This window comes from Babylonia areolata, chromosome 24, assembly GCF_041734735.1.
Source record: "Babylonia areolata isolate BAREFJ2019XMU chromosome 24, ASM4173473v1, whole genome shotgun sequence".
NCBI classification, from domain to species: Eukaryota; Metazoa; Mollusca; class Gastropoda; order Neogastropoda; family Buccinidae; genus Babylonia; species Babylonia areolata.
In genome coordinates this window covers 6,036,149-6,056,304 of record NC_134899.1, presented here as the reverse complement: position 1 = coordinate 6,056,304, position 20,156 = coordinate 6,036,149, and the positions used below count along the sequence as shown (strand labels likewise).

At 40.1% G+C, this 20,156-nt stretch overlaps 2 protein-coding genes across 4 annotated transcripts in view; one reads left to right on the top strand and one right to left on the bottom strand.

The window, feature by feature from the left end:
* The first annotated feature begins 1,572 nt into the window (after positions 1–1,572).
* Positions 1,573–6,327, top strand: LOC143298829 (NADH dehydrogenase [ubiquinone] 1 subunit C2-like). The gene is made up of 3 exons (XM_076611822.1): positions 1,573–1,728; positions 5,416–5,559; positions 6,065–6,327. Exons 1-3 carry the CDS (start codon positions 1,629–1,631, stop codon positions 6,112–6,114), a joined length of 294 nt encoding a protein of 97 aa, XP_076467937.1. The 5' UTR covers positions 1,573–1,628; the 3' UTR covers positions 6,115–6,327.
* A 7,178-nt stretch (positions 6,328–13,505) lies between these two features.
* LOC143298949 (folate receptor gamma-like) overlaps positions 13,506–20,156 on the bottom strand; it is a 24,682-nt gene continuing 18,031 nt past the window's right edge. For all 3 annotated transcript variants that reach the window (XM_076611995.1, XM_076611996.1, XM_076611997.1), the window contains 2 exons: positions 16,678–16,813; positions 13,506–15,551 (listed from right to left, as the gene is read on the bottom strand). In XM_076611995.1, the coding sequence (XP_076468110.1) occupies positions 15,268–15,551; positions 16,678–16,813 (420 nt within the window). In that variant the 3' untranslated portion in view covers positions 13,506–15,267. The remainder of the gene's footprint in view (positions 15,552–16,677; positions 16,814–20,156) is intronic.

Sequence of the window (20,156 nt, the reverse complement as noted above, 5' to 3'; positions counted from 1 at the left end):
GGTACAAAAGAATTACTGATTTACTGAATTAAAGGATAGAAAATATCCAGGCGCAGGCCCAGGGACATACAGACGGCCAGTCACAAAAGTTTGTTTTTTTTCTATTGTTTTATTTACAATATTAAGTAAAGAAGGAGAGAAGAAGAAGAGATAACAAGACAGTGCAAGCGATACGTAGCGAGATGTTGGCCGTTGCAGCAACACACACTCTGTGAACGACACAGCAAGAGAACTGAACACTGAACACTGAAATGTTTAATGTCATTAGCTGAAAAGCTCTGGTGACATAGTATGTACAAATTAGAACAAAATGGTGCAAATAGATGAAATGGAACAGAAAAACAAACAAACAAAAAACAAACAAACAAAAAAACAACAACAAACAAACAAACAACAACAACGAAACAACAGAATTGAAACAACATAAACTAATAGAAGATTTGCGACACTTTGGCATATTGTCATTAGCTTAAAAGTACATGCGACAGGGGGGTAATTTGCATTTTTTCAGTCGTTCGTCTCCAGGGGGGGGAAGGGCACCGGCATGTCCCGGGCAGTATGCGTGACCAATTAAGTTTTTTAATCTGAAAGTTACGCATTGCCTCATGCCACTCTGGGCTTCCCATTCCATTTTCAGTTTTCTGTATGAGGTTCATTGAGTCCGTTAGAATCATGGCATGTTGATTTCCAGGCATATGGATAGATGATAGCCACTGGAGAGCATGTGTCACAGCTTCAACTTCCATCGTTAGGCTGGAGGTTGTGACTGACTTTACGGTAGGCAGCATTCTCTTCCCTAATTGTTTTTCCATTTTGTTTCGCAGTGAATCCCCAACCGGATTGGTCTTTGGTGACTGAGCCGGCCATCTGTGTATATGATGATGTCCTCTTCTTTACTGTTTTCTTCCATGAGTAGCTTCACTTCTGCACCAGTTTTGCCGTCTGGCCATTCCCGACAATGTCTTCCTAGAATGCCGGGGTGAAATGGCTGTTGATAGATCACTGAGGTTTTCGGGGTTTTCATCCCATTCTTTTGGGGTTTTTTTCCCAGGTCTTGTAGTCGGTATACTAGCTGGATTGTATACTTCTGCTTGCCCCATCTATATATGATCTTGCTCGTCCTAGACGGCTGCCTGTTGGTTCTTTGACTGCATCATGCTGTGGGTTTCGAGGATTTTCTAATGCGCTGAAGTAGGTCCTAGCTTGTTGTAACTTGTTTCTGGCCTGCACACACACACACACACACACACACACACACACACACACACACACACACACATACACATACATGCCCACGTCTAATATCACTGATAGTGAAAAGACGCTAAACAAAAGAACGAACATACATGCCGATACCCCCCCCCCCCCTCCCCCCCCCCCTTGCCCGCCTACCCCCCACCACACTAAATAAAGGCATGAACATTGTGATAATTAAATACAGAGAGAGAGATGGACCGCGCGCGCGCGCGCGCGCGTGTGTGTGTGTGTGTGTGTGTTCAAGAGCACGTTCGACAACGAATGTTTGTAAATTTTGTGTGTTGTAACGGAGTGATCTACCTTCCCTCAGATATCACTCAGAGTGGCCGTTCTTGTTTGTCAGAGGACACCGAGCACAGCAACACAGCAAAATGCCGACCCCAATAACATTTATGGAGTTTGTGGGAGTGTGTGCTGGGGCTAGTTTTGCTGTGGGTTTAAACATGATGCAAAGAAAGCCCATACTGACTGGTAAGTTATTCCATGTGGGTCCTTAAGAAATTTCAAATGGTGCTCAGAGTTCGTCCTTGAGGCGGTCTTCTCGCTTTCGTCTGCATGGCTTTTGCAAGTTTGTTTTCTTCTTCAGTGACAGAGTGAGTCAGATTAAACTTTTAAAGGTTCTCCTCTGCAACTGGTAACCACGTAACTCGTACTACCTAACGCATGTGTGGAGTAAACCTCATTAACTGAATTATAATTTTATATAGTTTATTATTATTTTTAGACGCTTTAGTTTACGCTCTTAATAGTTCAATTTGTCTTCTTGTAACCTAAGATTGATGGGATAGACTCGAGACTGTTATGTTTATATTCTTAGCATTTTTTTCTCTTCTATCATTCCAGTTATATATTCTATTAACCCATTCAGCCCTGTTGAGTTTTAAGCCTCGCCAAGCTTCCATGCCCTACTGTTTTTTTCTCCAAATTCCATGTGGACACATGCAGAATCTTTGACTTTGAGGTCAGGAAATTGAAAACCGTTTCATTTAATCAAGAACAATTTTGATGCCAGAGCAATGTTCGGATGCAGGGATCAGTTAGTTTATATTATTGTATTGTATATCATGTCAGACGATTGGAGTTGGGGAGATGGGGGGTGAGTGAGTAGATGGCTGGTTTGTTGGGTGGTGGAAGGGGAATAAGGAAAGGAGTGGGGTGAGTTTCAACAATAAAATGCTGGAGAGTTCCATGCTTACATGACTTATACTAGTTATAGTGAAGCATCACATGATCTGTGCTCTCAAAGTTGATTGGCTTACCAAAAATGTGAGCAACATAGGTGATTAAGAAAAGCAGAATGTGTGAAACAGCAGACTTCTTTTTTTTTTCCAACTTTTACCGTTTTAGCTACATTTTGAAAAGAAAAAAAAAATTGTGCCTACAACAGCACTTCATTACACACAGTTTAGTTGTAGCATTGGAGGCTGTCAACTGAAAAATGGAGGACAGCTCTTGTCTATGTCGATCGCCTTTGGTATTGCTCATGATTTTGACTCTTGAGTAAATGTTAGATGCACAAGTGCAAGATCCAAGATCACCACAAGACTCTTTAGCAGTCTGTTTGATATTTCTTATTATGTATTATTATTTTTAAATGTGTGTAAATGTTTTGTGTTCTTTTATTTTGTGTTGCAACACATTTTTGGCAGAAAATCTTTGTAAATGGTCATTATTTACCAGATTCATTCTTGGAATAGAGAGTTTCATGAGTTTCTGCACACAACACCAGTTTCACAAATTATTCATCATCAGTGTTAATCTCATGAAAATTTTGCTGATGACATACTGCTCTACCATAGTACCAGTCAAGTACAGTTGCTGAAATCATCAAGTGATTCTGAATACATAAATTGAAACTGCATTTTTGACATAAGATACTGGGTGTCACTCAAGAAACTGCTGTTTTTATTCTTTAATGATGAAAAAAAAGGTATTGTTAACTGTTCCTCCTAAGTTTAAAAAAGACTCCTTGCTTTCAACAACAGGTACGATCTGCCTTTACACTGCATTCATTAAAATCTTGTCACATGTTTGAAACCTGGTTGTCATTTTGAGTCATACACTATCTTTCGAGGAGCAAATGTTTGAAGGACAGCATACCTAAATATTAGCAGAATAAGCACCATCCATCACTATTTGTCCATGGATAGATGCAACAAAAATTCTTGTCTGCTCTCATGTTCTCTCCAGGCTTGATTATGGCAATGCTCTCATCACTGGCACCCCAAAGTAACTGCTTTAGAAGCTCCAAAAGGTTCAGAACAATGCCTTGAGGCTGATTCTGAAATTCCTCAAATCTGAACAAACCACACCTCTCCTGAAATCTTTGCATTCGTTCCCCATTCTGTCAGGATTTTGTACAAACTCTCTTCAGTTCAATCTGCTTCTCATCTCTCAGTGACACTGGCCCTGAATATATCTCTCTGATGCTCTTTGTCAGTACAACCCATCCTGATATCTCTGCTCTACTGATGATTGAATTCTTTGTGTCGTATCCATAAGAACAAAATCCTTCTGTTGGTGTACTGTTTCCTTTCAGGATCCATCCATCTGGAATAGCCTTCCACTTGACATTAGACACTCCTCTTCCACACCCTCTTTGAAATCTTCTCTAAAGACCTATGACAGATTTAAGCAGTACTGATCTTTGTCCACCACAGTTTGAAACTGTTACCTGTCCGTGTGTGTGTGTGTGTGTGAATATCTGAACATGTGTGTGTGAACAAGTGATTTGAGTGAGTTGTGTCTTGAAGTCTGAAGTTTGTGTTAATTCATGTATTTTATTATTTTGTTATATTTATTTTAAATGCTTTGAGCTGTGTTTGAGAAAAATCGCTGAATAATTGTTCCTTATGATTATATGTGCTGCTGAAAGATGCTTTTCCTTCATTTAATACAGACAATGAAAGTTGTATCTTGTATTTTGTGTACATGTATCTCTAAGGTGACTATTGTTAAGCATTAATCATTTATCACTTTTCAAACCTACTACTGACCTATTGTCTTATTTCACTAAAGTGGAGTTTGGCACATGAATGGAGTGGATGTGATCCAGGCTATGGATTTCAATTAGGCATTCTCTTGATCTGGAGGAGACAAAGCTGGTGATGATTTGGGTGTTCTACTTCTAGTAGACAAAAACATGTTTGTAAACCATGTTGATAGCAGTTCAAATAGACTATGGAGTACTTAATTGCAGCATGATCCGTCTTTCTTTTTTTTTTTTTTTTCTTTTTTTTTTTTTTTTACTGAGTTTAACATAAAGAAGTAATGGTTCCATTATTCAGGTTATTAGACCTACCCTATAATATGGTAATATGCACACACACACACACACACACACACACACACACACACACGCACACACACACAATGTTAAGAAAATGTGCAGAGATTCACAAAGCAAATAATAGGAACGAGTAATTCGACCTATAAAGAGAGACTTCAGGAGCAATGCAGTATGAAGCTTTAGAGACTTGAGTATCAGGAATTGTGGGATGATATGATTGAGAGTGTGAAACATAAAATTGTGCAATGATATTACAACCAGAGCGTGACATAATTGTTTCACACTAAATGACAGTACACACACAAGGGGACATGCACTGAAGCTGATGAAATCTTTCACTGAGTCTTTTTTGCATACAACAAACAAAAAACAAACAAACAAACAAAAAAACAACAAAAAAACCCCAGAATTTTAAACTAATGGAACAATTTGCCTAATCACATCTCCACTGCAGGAACACTTAATTATTTAAAATAGCTCATTAGATTGACACTGGAAAGATTACTACCAGTTGTACTTCTCAGTTTGAAGCCAGCCATAATATTAGCAAAGAAAAAAAAAAAAAAAAAAAAAAAAAAATATATATATATACATACACACACACACACATACATAGAATACCAGTTGAAACTAATAATTTAAACAAAGGAGAGAAAAACAACAACAACAACATGTAATTCTACCTATTCAGGCAAATGGCTGAAAACTTTAAGAAGCCGACAACTACAGGCCAGTCAATATGATGTGATAGGAAGTAACTAGTAAGGAACTTGTATCCTACCCTTGTGTATACAGATTGTGTTTTTATAATTTGTTTCTTATTACTTTATGGTTTACCACTCATTTCATAATGAATACTGTTTTTCCAGGCATATACAAGCACATGGCTGGTGGCGTGGTGGGCTATTTCATTGGGCAGAAAGTGGACCTCATGAATGCTGAAAGTGGGCGGAGAAAACTGCTGGTTATTGAAGACTACATTCAGCAACATCCAGAAGACTTTGTTGAAGAAGGTAAATAATAAGTGAAAATTATATTGCATTGTACTGCACTATATTGTATTGTATTTCTGTTTTGATACTATATTGTCACAACAGGTTAATATATATATATATGTGTGAAATTTGTGTTGTAGAGAGCACCACCCTCCCCTTTTTTTTCTGCTTGCAAATGTATCTGTTTTCCTATCAAAGTGGGTATCTCTACAGAATTTTGCGAGGGACATCCCTTTTGTTGCTGTGGATTCTTTTATGAGCACAAAGTGCATGCTATACACAGGACCTCAGTGTCAGTCTACAAAAGTACAGGGAGTATCAGTTCTGTACTTTTGTATGGTCATTGTACCAGTCTTGAATCTACATTGTTTAAACTAGGACTTTATTGTTTTAGTATCATGAAGTAGTGCATTTACTAATTTTATTATGGGTGTTATGCAGGAATTTTACTTGTGTAATTATGAAATCTTCATATGTAGAGCAGCTTTAAACTGATGATGTGATGCTGTGTGTTGATTTTCAGCCCCCAAGACGTACGGCGATGTGCTGTTGAAGTGGTACCCTGTGCGATGAAGTACTCCAATTCAACATCAAGTGTCAGAATTTAGCCGCAGTCTCACTGGGGTTGTTTGTTGTTTTTTTTTGTTTTTGTTTTTTTAACCACTTCTTTCAGCTGTTCTGTTTAAGGACTGGGAGTTACAGTTTGTCTGCAAGAACTTTGAAACACCTGACTTGTGTGAACTGATGTGTAGATTAAATGTTCTTGTTTACAAGTACACACATGGATATATTTAATGTGTGTGTGTGTATGTGAAGTGAAAGTGTGTATATTCTGAGTGAGAGAGGTCTGTGTGAAGCATGTTAGTGGTCAGATTGTACTATTTCATTGTAGATTGAAACAGGTCAGTTGATCTAGTAGCACAGATGCTGTCAAGCATCAAAAACAGAAAAAATACCCAAAATAAATAAACAAGAAAAGCACCTCCACCCCCACACCGCAAAAAAACAACAAAACGATACAGCCCAAAGTGGTGTTTCCGGAAGGTAGAAAGATAGCAAAAGTACACTGAAGTAAAATGACTTTGTCATGGGAATGGAGGAGGCATCTTGCTGAAAACATGCATGTTTAGCTATGATCTCAGGTCCATGATTTAGATCATGCACAACCCACATTTCTCTTCCCCTTTTCACCACACCTGAAATGGTGGTGTGGGTGCTAGTATGTCAGATGAGATATAAAAATTTAATATCTTGTTAAGCCAGTGCACTCTTAAAAATACACCTTGTAAAGTTGGTTGAAGATTTATTACTGATCCATTTTTTGGTTTGCTTTTTTCTTTGTTTCTTTGTTACGAGTTTTTATTTTCTTTCATTTAACTGTGGCTGTGAAAATTTTACATAGGTTGTGTTCACTGACAAGTGACATGCATAAAATGTTGGCCATCTCACTAGATCTTATTTTGCTGACATATAACTGTATACCGTATACTTGAGTACAGCATCTGAGTTAATGAGTATGCATTGTATTCTACATGTCCACATTGAATCATATTTCAAATTTTGTCTGTTTTGGGGGGGTGGGGGCAGGTGGGAGGGGGTTAGTCACAGTGATAATTACAGATATATATGTGTATTTGATTTTTGTTTGTTTTCTTGGAGGGGGGGGTAATAAGGAGGAGGTGAGTGAGTGAGAGAGAAACGGAAGAGAAAAAGTCAAACAACACAGACAGTTATCTGATGATGACAGTACAAATCATTTGATTTTAACAGTTTAATTATTCTGTACATACTTAAAAATGAAATGAAATCAGTTTTATATAGGATACAATGTACATCTGGAAACCTGAAAGGTAAGAATTTTTCCCACGAAAACAACAATCTTTAAAAAAAATCAAGAAGGTAAACATTTCCTTCATGAAAATAATCTCCAATTTTAAAAGCCAGTATATGAGAAAGACAAAATACAGGTTCTGACTAAAACCATTGTTACACTTTCTATGAAAGAAGAGATTCAACTTTTTTGTGGCTGTACAATGTTGAAAGAAACATGCATTATTTACTATTAAGTAAATCACCTGTTTTCTGCTGAGCCCCAGACAATGCAACATCAAACTTCAGGTCAAATACAGGACAATCAGTTACTGTTTGGGTTCCAGTGCATTCTCCATTTGATTCAGAGATCTTCAACAGTTCTCATATACTAGACCTAAAGGAAAAGGAAATCTGGTTTAGGTCTCTTTGAAAAAACACACCAGTTTTTATCATGTGGTATTGGAGCTAAAAATCATGCCATAGCACATGAAATTGATGAATAACACTTATTGGAAATTCTTACAGCTGGATTGAGAGCATGCAATAGATGCATGACATTTCATAGTCTGAGAACACTTCGGACAGTTACAACACATTATTAGCCCCTTTTTAAGATAATCTCAATATTGTGAACTAATGATTTCCTGTAAACGTTTTTCACATAAAAAGGACAAACAAAAAAAAACAAAAAAATCCTGTAACTTTTTCACTAAAAAAAAAAAAAAAGGAAAAAAAGAACATGAATTTTACACTAAATATTGTCAAAAACCTTTTTTTCTTTTAAATGTGCATGCTTCAAATAATCAAGAAAAGACATACCCACAAAACTGGATACAGAATCGGTATCAACAGTATTATTTTTATTTCCTGGGTGACATTGAGTTGAATGACTCATCAAAACAAACTGCTCCTGTGACATGCAGATAACAGAATCCCTAAATCACAGAAATTGTGCATGAATACAAAGTTTCAGATCCACAGATGTGTTGTCATGGTCTTCTTCATAAATACTTGTTTTCTTTCTTTTTAACACAACAAAGAAGGCTAAATAAAAAAAATAATTAAAAAAAAAAACGGGAGGGGGGGGGGGGGGGTAATATTTTTAGGCACATGAAACGGTGAAGAGATTACCATATTAAAACCATGACAGTAATCATTGCTACACAAAAGTGAATACATGAAAGGACAAGTCATGAAAACATCATTACATAAATGGAGATTCCTGATAACATGATATGTGTCCAAGACAAGTTGTGTGTGTTCATTTTCTGAATATGAACAACGATCAAATAATTCATGAAATATGTCAGTCCATAATCTCTTTCCCTACAAGAACATAATCTCAGTTTGTTGCAAAACACACACACACACTCATGACAGGGATGCAGATATCTCACACACACACACACACACACTCATCACAGGGATGCAGATCACACACACACACTCGTGACAGGGATGCAGATATCACGCTCGCGCGCACACACACACACACACACACACACACTCATGACAGGGATGCAGATCTCTCTCTCTCTCTCTCTCTCACACACACACACAAAACAAACTCGCACACAAAATTCCAATATGGATTTCAAGTGTATGGAGGTACATTTGTACAAAGTACTGACACACACTGATGACATTAGATATCTTCTTAGCTTCAAAACTTAAACAGAACAGCAACACAAAGTTTAAAGACTATGACTTAAGGTTTTGCATTTCTCCTTGAAATGTTATGTGAACCGTGGAAAACTGAAAATTATACAGTTTAATCAGATGTCAATATAACACATCCAGATTTCAAACTTAGCATGATCCATAGGACAAGTGAACTTGTGATATTACTGGAACAAAGAATTAAGAAGAAAAGAAAAGAAGTACATGTCAACATACTGTTCCTTCCTTCATTTTCCCTCCAATTCTACTTAATCTTCTTTTTTCAATGATAATTAACAGTATTGTTCCTTTTTTTGTTGCACATATTGTAAATAAACACAATACATTTCTTTTTCTTTCCTAAGGTGGTATTTTTTAGCCACCAATCTGTAACAATATATTCATACACCTTTCTTTTCAACCAGTAATGTAGAAAATGTCTTCTGTTTGATAAACTAACCAGCACGAATAACAATGATAATAGTGATATTGCTAAATAACTGTAGTAAAAGAAGTGAGGTCAAGTCTCTTCCAATGACCCCTAACAAGGAAACAAGTACAATACCACCACAAATGGGTATAAGGAGTGGCAGGCAATGGCTGTCAGTGTTACATTAAAAAAACAACAACAACCCAATCTTCCTTCACATAAAGGAAGGTATACACTGGACATAAAAAACAACACTGTAGACAGCTCCGCAACCACAGCAGTGATGCATCATGAACGGTGACAGTAGATCACTAGATGTTCAATCCCCCAGTATAACAAAGTTAAAAGTCCATCAAGGCAGTGAATTCATATCCTCTGGGGCTGGAGTCTGGGGCTCAGCACAGGAAGGCAAGGCCCAGTCCTCTCTGCCGCCTTTAACCTTCCCTGACTAAAGTTGGGTGCCCATTGACACTTGGGTGGAGTGGGGAAAATCAGAATAAAGTCTCTTTGCCATGGACACAACACCATTCTGAAATGAGGCCTCCAACACTGGTGAACAATGGATCTGAAGTCAAATACCTGATTCTAACACAGTGCCTCTACAATATAACAATACATACACCCAAACCAATCTGACAGCTAAAGTCCCAGTGGCCCAGCTGCCTATCAGCAAAATGTACAGCACACAAAACTCGAGCTTAAAGAAAAATGCAAACTGAAAATTACAAGCCATCTACCACCATGCATTAAATGCCATCCGTGTTGAATGCCAACTGGAAAATGGACTGTACACAGTTAATTAAATGAAGACCTTCATTTCTTTTCTGTTACTCACGGCAAGCAAGCAAATGTAGTAAGGAACAAGAACATTATCATCAATTGTGATTCTAGTTCCTGGAAGTGACCAACAACAGCTGTGACAGATATATATCTTTAAAAATAAACTGGAAAAGTTTTGATATTTGGTGATCAGCTCATGTCTGTGACCTTACATGCACTAATCATTCCATTCCTGCTTTTCTGCAGAGCTTGTATTAAAAAGGAAATGGGCACAAGGAAACTTCATAAAACTCTTTGCTGTACTCTACATTTTACAAATTACCTGCACAATTTTACACTTGTGCTATCTTTCTAATGCACTGCACAATTCATTGCAAACAGCCCATTCTAAATTCTACCTTCTTTGCAGAACTGCCCAGTAAAATAATGTCAAGTGCATGCCAAAGAGTTCATCTGAATACTAACAAACTACTTCCAGAAACAAACAATGCAGCATGCAAGAAAACATGAGTCCTGCACAATAGATAATTCATGCTGTGTAAAACCCAGCCAACCACACAGAGACATTCCTGGGTGTGCCATTAAGCTGATTTCTGTTGCATGGCATTGTCTGAGTAATGTTATATTTAAAAAAATCTGAAATAAAATTGTTTAATCTGAAAATATAATAATACTGTTTAAATCACAACTGTTGTCATAAGTAAAAAAAATAAAATAAAAAAATTAAAAAAAATCTAAAATCATATAAATCACATCCCAACTGCCTATGAAGACTATCTCAGGACTGGAATGTTGCACACACACACACACACAGTTTTAATACAGAAGAAAATGTCTTCTGTCCTTTTAAAAAGGGGAAAAAAAAGTCTTCTGTTCATACATTTTTATTTGTATTTGTTTTTCTTTTAGTGAGAGCGCATCACTACACTACAGCGCCACCCATTATGAAGATAAATATCCGGTCATTGCACTCACTGCTTCAAGTACCCACAACCCAGATCCTTGTCAGGGCCACATTCAACACATGACAAAAGAGTTGCAACATCCAGCAGCTTCAGATCAATAATGCAACGACAACTCCACAGTATATCCTCTTCAAACCTGAGATACTGAAACAGGTAACGTCCATAGAGACACTGACCTGCACCACTAAACTCCTTCACACACACGCTGACTCACCTTGAGCTGTTGCAGGCCTCAGCCACTGTGCTTCAAGTTACTTCCTCAAAAAGAAAAAAAGGACTTCTGCGTTCGTGGGCTGCAACTCCCACGTTCACTCGTATGTACACGAGTAGGCTTTTATGTATATGACCATTTTTACCCCGCCATGTAGGCAGCCATACTCCGTTTTCAGGGGTGTGCATGCTGGGTATGCTTTTGTTTCCATAACCCACCAAATGCTGACATGGATTACAGGATCTTTAACGTGCGTATTTGATCTTCTGCTTGCATATACACACGATGGAGGTTCAGGCACTAGCAGGTCTGCACATATGTTGACCTGGGAGATCAGAAAAATCTCCACCCTTTACCCACCAGACGCCGTTGCCAAGATTTGAACCCAGGACCCTCAGATTGACAGTCCAATGCTTTAAACCTTACAGCTATTGCACCCATCAAAAAAAAGAAAAAAAAAGAGGACTAAAAAGAGAAACAACTGGTGCATAGAAGGTAATACATGCATACATACATCTCTCTCTCTCTCTCTCTCTCTCTCTATATATATATATATACACACACACACACAGAGAGAGAGAGAGAGAGAGATAAAGGCCACATTGGAAAATAAAACTACAGAATGATCAACTCATGCTGAAAAATCAGAAACATGTCTTAACCACTTTGCAAATATTTGAAGACAGCTCTAAAATTTGATACATACGGTGATTCGGTCATGTATATTGTGTAAAATTATAGAACAGCATGGTTCATGAACTGTTACATGCTGTCTTCATTGCCAGCAAAAATATAGTGGTACTGATTGATGAATCAGTTAGTTATTTTCCTTTCTCAATACATTTTGTACTGGTTGTTTGGTTTGAAAACATGATTAAGAAAACTGGGTGACAAATCAATCACTGACTGCACCAATCATTTCAGCCTCTTTATTGGAAGCAAATTATGATCTTTGTGAATAGACTGTTTGATAAGTCACTCACTCACTAAACAATTCAAAATTATTTTTGTCTTAAGCGTGCATGCATGCATGCGTGGGGGTAGGGGCGGGGAGGGTGTGTGTGTGTCAAAATCCCACAATCGCGCAATGCACATGGAGAATTACACTGAGATTTCCTCCAGCAAATATATCAGATTTACATGTTTCATTTTCAGGGTGTTGGTATTTCATCTGCCAAAACCGAAGCCCTTCATTGTCAGAGCTTGATCAGAACAGCTGGAGATGTGTAGTCTCTGGCCAAAAGTTGTCCAAATTTTGTGTTCAACACAGTGACCACACACAGAGATAACCACAGACTGACCATCATAACCAACATTTATGATGGCTGAGACACTCCCTGACAGATGAGACACTCCCTGACAGGTGAGACACTCCCTGACTGACAAGTGAGACACTCCCTGACAGGTGAGACACTCCCTGACTGACAGGAGACACTCCCTGACAGGTGAGACACTCCCTGACTGACAAGTGAGACACTCCCTGACAGGTGAGACACTCCCTGACTGACAGGTGAGACACTCCCTGACAGGTGAGACACTCCCTGACTGACAGGTGAGACACTCCCTGACTGACAGGAGACACTCCCTGACTGACAAGTGAGACACTCCCTGACTGACAGGAGACACTCCCTGACAGGTGAGACACTCCCTGACTGACAGGTTAGACACTCCCTGACAGGTGAGACACTCCCTGACTGACAGGTGAGACACTCCCTGACAGGTGAGACACTCCCTGACTGACAGGTGAGACACTCCCTGACAGGTGAGACACTCCCTGACTGACAAGTGAGACACTCCCTGACAGGTGAGACACTCCCTGACAGGTGAGACACTCCCTGACTGACAGGTGAGACACTCCCTGACTGACAGGAGACACTCCCTGACTCACTGACAGGTGAGACACTCCCTGACTGACATGAGACACTGACAGGTGAGACACTCCCTGACTGACAGGTGAGACACTGACAGGTGAGACACTCCCTGACTGACAGGTGAGACACTCCCTGACTGACAGGAGACACCCCCTGATTGACACGAGACACTGACAGGTGAGACACTCCCTGACTGACAGGTGAGACACTCCCTGACTGACAGGTGAGACACTGACAGATGAGACACTCCCTCATTAACAGGTGAGACACTCCCTGATTGACAGGAGACACCCCCTAACTGACAGGAGACACTCCGTGATTGACAGGATACACTCCCTGACTGACTGACAGGTGAGACACTCCCTGACTGACTGACAGGTGAGACACTCCCTGACTCACTGACAGGTGGGGACCACAACTGTCCAGGCCACACACTGGCAGAGCAGTCCATGTCACCCGGACATTCAGGTCCCCCTGCTCACAGCCCAGTCCAGCTGACAGCCCAGCGGCCATTTTGAGGCTGCCCCGTCATCCTGCCATCACACACCTTCCACGAAAGAAATGCATTACAATAGAAATCAAAAGCCCCCAAAACTGCCAACAGTCAACTGAAATCTACCATGCTGCCAAAAAGTCCACGCAGAGACACCCTAACCCCCCACTCCCCTGAAAAAAACCCCATCAAAACAACAAGAAAAATCAACAAAAACAACAACAAAAAAACATGTTTAGTTTACATATAGTTAGTTATATCTTCTAATCTGTCAAACTTGTAACCAGTTCCCATCTTATTCACTACTTTACCACTCAGACACACAAATAAACAAGAGAGGCAAGGCCTTCAAGGCTCACTTGTGATAAATTAAGTCCTCTAGCATTAATTACAGAGTAATTTCCCTTTTTTATTATTTGCACCAAAACGTTTGCAAAATAAATAAAAATTCCATGCTTAGCAAAAGAAGTTCCTGTTTGAACAAAAAATGATAATAATGACTCCTCTTGCTGTTGTGTCAGAATAAGAGGTCAAAGTGCCAAGTTTAGAGAATACAAAAAATATAAATATAACAGTAAATGCAGTTGGCATATAATTAGGCTTCTTTTTTTTATTTTTTTTGTGCCCATCCCAGGGGTGCAATATTGTTTTAAACAAGATGACTGGAAGAACTGAATTTTTCTATTTTTATGCCAAATTTGGTGTCAACTGACAAAGTATTTGCAGAGAAAATGTCAATGTTAAAGTTTACCATGGACACACAGACACACAGACACACACAGACAACCGAACACCGGGTTAAAACACAGACTCACTTTGTTTACACAAGTGAGTCAAAAAAGGGGATACCTACAGAAAATGACTGCGGCAAGATGGCAGGTGAAGAGTTGTAAATCATGTTGCCAAATCAAATGCTCAGCATGTTAATTCTACTGAATTCAGTGCCCTCTTTTTGATATTGGCAATGCAATAAACACACTGACGGTGTCCATCCAGAATTTCCCTTTTCTTTTACCTGCTGACAAGAAATGTAATATTACTTAAAACTGCAATTCAGTGAACTGCAATTTTCTTGTGAATACAGTAACAGTCCAGAAGTAACCCAAATAATATCTAGCAGATCCGGAGCTGAATGAAATAAAATGTTCATAATCTGGAAATCAAGTTTAATTCAGATGGCTTACATCCCAATAATTGGAATGTATGGCCAGAACTTCTTTTTCTGTTAATTTTAGAAGCCAAATCTAGTGTTGACAGAAAAAAAACATTCCCAGAGAAAATCAATTTGTGAAATTTTACCACACACACACACAAAGACACAGACAGACAGACACACACACACACACACACACACACACACACACACAACTGAAACAGTCATTACACAGACTCAATTCGTTTACACACATAAGCCAATAAACCATCTTCCTCAACGTTTCCTCACAGCGTAGCAGGAATTCCGATAAGTCATGGGGATGAATTCAAGAAACAAGAAAGTTACACTATCAAAGAAAAAAGCAAAGAAAAAAGCAAAAAGCAAAGAAAACAACACGATGAGCAGACGTCGTGACGCCAGCCGAGCCAGACAATCCCAGCAGTCTCGCTGCATCTCGGCGAGCCACTGCCTCGTTGGGGTTCTCACCATCAGAGAACCACAGGCGGAAACAGCCTTCAGTGTCTGGCACCACCTTGAACCCATGGTCCCAAACGCCCTCACAGAAGCCTTTGGCGTCTTCGAAGATAGTTTCGAAGGTGCTGCATTTGGTTCCTGTGGGACACTTGTTGATACCTGTGCAGACAGAATGTGTGTTTGTGAATATGAAGTCAGCATAAACAGTGTCAAATATTTGTGAACTGATGTTCAATGACTGTAATGTACACAGCACACCTGGTCAGCGTGAACAAATAAAATGCCTGTGAACAGATCATCAAACAAAGCAGCATGATACTGAAGAATTGATTTTGTACACTGTCAGTGAGTAGATGTTCTTGAAACTTTTGTGAGACAGTAAACTTAGTCAATATCAGCATTGTAAACGCTGATGAAAGGTTTCAGTGAACAATGTGCACTTTGAAAACTAAGTTAATAAAAGACAAGAGAATTTTATTCAACAGCCAGAAAACTGCACTTGTGACTGCTGCCATCTTCAGTTGCTTTGAAGACTACAAGTCGAAGTACTCAACTTCTCCTCTCCCAAGCGGGTTCATAATTTTTTCTTCTTGTTTTTTTTGTTTGTATTAAGTTAATAAAAACACTGTAAAATGTTGATGATCAGACATTCAGTGAAGGTTGTGTTCCCAGTAAATGTTGTCAATATAAATACTTTTAAGTATCAGAGAACATTATGTTCAAAGAAAAAAACTTCCGGCATCTCCAAAGATTCCAAGAAACGCACCATGTGAATGCAGATATAATCATTACCAATTCATCCTGGTGACTAATATGAGAAAAGAACATCATATCTTTGTGATAGTGTGCACACACTCTTGTGTCAATGTGTATGTGTTAGAATATGTGTACCGGCAATAAAATAACAGCATAGTTGGGAGAAAAGAAAGAAAATCTGGATGGAATCCATTTCGTTTATTTGTGAAAGGAATAAAGACAAAGTGTTGAAATTATGTGTTGTTCTTGATGAATGTGTATTTGTGAATAGCCTTTTACTGTAAATACCACAAACTCCCTTCCTGGGAGGTATGGGCATCAATCTGCATTATCATTGTGATAAAATGTGTCACAGCCATACTTAATCTACTGTGGACTTTGTATATGAATCACATATATCATGACATCCACAAACGAACGTCAACAAGTGAGTCCCAGAATTTACATACAGAGACCATCATTTGAATAATTCACAGATTTCTTCTTCTCCTTGATGTAAGATAAGAGAAACACAGTATGTAATATTTACCGGTGGACCAGTTGAAATTCTGCGTCCAATTATCAATGCAGGTCAGGTCAGATTTGCAGGCTTCCCACCATGCATTGCATGTCCTCTGACACATGGGCACATTCACATAGCGCTGGTTACGAATTTTCCGCACATCCTGAAAGATTAGAAATTAAAAAGAGTTGTTGTTTTTTTTGTTTTGTTTTTTGGGTGTGTTTTTTTACACTGTGTGTGAGTGTCATTAAATCACATCGGCACACAGACAACTGAACTGCAGTATACGAAGCAGGCAGAAAGTGCGAAGAATGAAAAACAAACAAACAAAAACAACAACAACAACAAAACAAGGCCGTATCAATGTACACCACTTCACCCTTTTTTTTTTCTTTCTTTAAGTCTTATGTCACACTGACACACAAATAACCTTCAATAGTCAAAGCCTGACATATAAGAGACGTAGAAGAAAAATAACACCCCACCCTTTTTTCAGTGTTGTTGCTCTCTTTTCCTCACCCTCCTATCCTTACTCCACCCCCCTCACCCACTCCCACCCCAGTCTCTCTCACAGACCAGTTCTTTTTAGGCCCCCATCCCCCAACCCCCACCTATATCCCAACCCATCAGATTACCCCCCCCCCACTCTCTCTAGTGTGTGTATCTCTCTCCAGTTCAGTATTTAAAGTGAAGTCCTGCTTGTGTGTATTTTGCTTGCTAGAGCTGTTGTTGCAGGTTGAGCTGAATTAAAAAGAGGTGAATATGTAAAGCTGCAAAGTAAGAATTAAGGTTAAAACTAAATGTCCCATAGCATTTTATGGCCACCACAGCAGTGAACTTATATCCACTGTGCCCTGGGTTTGGTACAGCAAGGCAGGGTCCAGTCCTCTCCTTCCACTCTTTTAACTCTCTCCGGACGAAAGGAATGCATGAGCATTCCTGCATAAAATGTATTCGGTTTCAGACGACAGAACGAATAGCATTTTCAAGAAATAAAAATCCATCACGCGCTGTACACGTGATTTTGTGATTAGCCAAGCAGAGTGCTCTATTCTGGGTCACACCACAATCGAACAGTATGATTGGTCAGCCTGCCATGTGTGGCCCGTCTCGCACACATGCTGACAAAGTCACTGACCGGTCGTCTGCACGCGTGCCAGCCTGTTAGCAAAGCGGGCTCTTCTCAATGTTGTGAAACGAACAAGGCAGCGATGGCAACGTTTTGGGGTTGCCGAAGTACTTGAAATGCTACAAACTGAAGGGTCGGACATTGAAGAGGTGGATGGTGACGAAGAAGAAAGCGAATTTAATGCAGAAAATGAGCATGGGTATGGTGATTCGGGGTGAAAAATCAGCCGTATTTTCTACATATGACAAAACTGTAAAAATAAGATGAGAAATTTGATTTTTTTTTTATATGTAATAGCTCAACACGTAATAAACAGTTCTGAAAGTTTCATTTTCTTACTCTGTATTTTGTATTTTTTGTAATTTTTTTTCCAAACCCTTACAAATGGGCCGTCTGTGGGGAAAAGCAAGGGAGAAAACTTGTCGTCCCGAGTGTTTTAACCTTCCTCAACAGAAGTCACATACCCACTGACACCTGGGTGGAGTGAGGAAAACTGGAGAAAAGTGCCTTTCCCGAGGACACAGCACCATGCCGAAATGGAGCCTTGAACCCTGATCACTGGTGAACACTGAACCACAAGTTCAACAGCTAATGCATTCTGCCATGGTCACGGTCTCCGTTGTTGCACGCAGTGATACACAAAATACCAAATGACGTTGACTTCAAAATGAAAACATCACAAACAATATGCCAGGATCAGAGGTGGAGGGGTGGGAAGGGGGTAGGAGGGGAGGGGAGTAGGAGGGGAGGGGAGGGAGGGGAGGGGGGGAGGGAGGGATATGGCAGTTTCCAGATTACAATAATGAATAATGATTATAAAACAACATTCAAAACCATGAAGAAAGTGAATCTGATTATTCCACTCTATCTTCTACACAAACTTCACACACAGTGACATACACAGTACACACACACACACACACACACACACACACACACACACACACACACACACAGAGTGCATGTGTATGTGCACTGTGCAAAGAAAGAGAGACAGAGAGAGAGCCACAGAGAAAGAAAGAAAGACAGACAGACAGACAGACATAGACAAACAGACAGACAGAGAATTATTTTTTGATAGCATCACATGCAAGAAGTCTGTATTTATAACTGTTCCTGTAACCTCACACATGCCAACACATGTCATAACAGATCTGACAGGTGTCACTCACTGTCACAGCACACCACTCACAACATTTCCAAACTCCAATCTGTTCCTCCAAAACAGCAGCCTGTTTCATCACATCAAACAGCCAAGGAACTAAAAACAACTTGAACCGTGTCAGTACTGCAATGATTACAGCTCGCCAGGGAGTCAAAAATGAGGCTGGGTGTGTGTATACTCACAGGCACAATGGAAGGACCTGACATCCCAACGCAGGGTGCATGTGTATTCATAAGCACAATGTAAGGACCTGAATCCCCACAGGGGCTGGGTGTGTGTGTACTCAAAAGCACCATGTAAGGACCTGAATCCCCACAGGGGCTGGGTGCATGTGTACTCATAAGCACAATGTAAGGACCTGAATCCCCACAGGGGTTGGGTGTGTGTGTACTCACAGGCACAATGTAAGGACCTGACATCCCCAAACAGGGTGTGTGTGTGTACTCATAGGCTAAATGTAAGGACCTGAATCCCCACAGGGGGTGAGTGTGTGTGTACTCATAGGCACAATGTAAGGACCTGAATCCCCACAGGGGATGAGTGTGTGTGTACTCATAGGCACAATGTAAGGACCTGAATCCCCACAGGGGATGGGTGTGTGTGTACTCACAAGCACAATGTAAGGACCTGAATCCCCACAGGGGGTGGGTGTGTATGTACTCACAAGCATCGTGTAAGGACCTGACATCCCCACGCAGGGCGTGTGTACTCATAGGCACAATGTAAGGACCTGAATCCCCACAGGGGGTGGGTGCGTGTGTACTCACAAGCATCATGTAAGGACCTGACATCCCCACGCAGGGTGTGTGTGTATACTCATAGGCTCAATGTAAGGACCTGAATCCCCACAGGGGGTGGGTGCATGTGTACTCGCAGGCACAATGTAAGGACCTGACATCCTCACGCAGGGTGTGTGTGTACTCATAGGCACAATGTAAGGACCTGAATCCCCATAGTGGGTGGGTGTGTGTGTACTCATAGGCACAATGTATGGACCTGAATCCCCACAGGGGGGGTGTGTGTGTGTATTCATAGGCACAATGTAAGGACCTGAATCCCCACAGGGGTGGGTGCGTGTGTACTCATAGGCACAATGTAAGGACCTGAATCCCCACAGGATGTGGGTACGTGTGTACACACAGGCAAAATGTAAGGACCTGACATCCCCACGCAGGGTGTGTGTGTACTCATAGGCACAATGTAAGGACCTGA

What these genes read in the sequence shown, in the direction of transcription:
- LOC143298829 (XM_076611822.1), top strand. Translation starts at nt 1,629, where the DNA reads ATGCCGACCCCAATAACATTTATGGAGTTTGTGGGAGTGTGTGCTGGG. An exon ending in AAGAAAGCCCATACTGACTG is followed by an intron (nt 1,729 to 5,415) that starts GTAAGTTATTCC and finishes CTGTTTTTCCAG; the next exon opens with GCATATACAAGCACATGGCT. An exon ending in AGAAGACTTTGTTGAAGAAG is followed by an intron (nt 5,560 to 6,064) that starts GTAAATAATAAG and finishes GTTGATTTTCAG; the next exon opens with CCCCCAAGACGTACGGCGAT.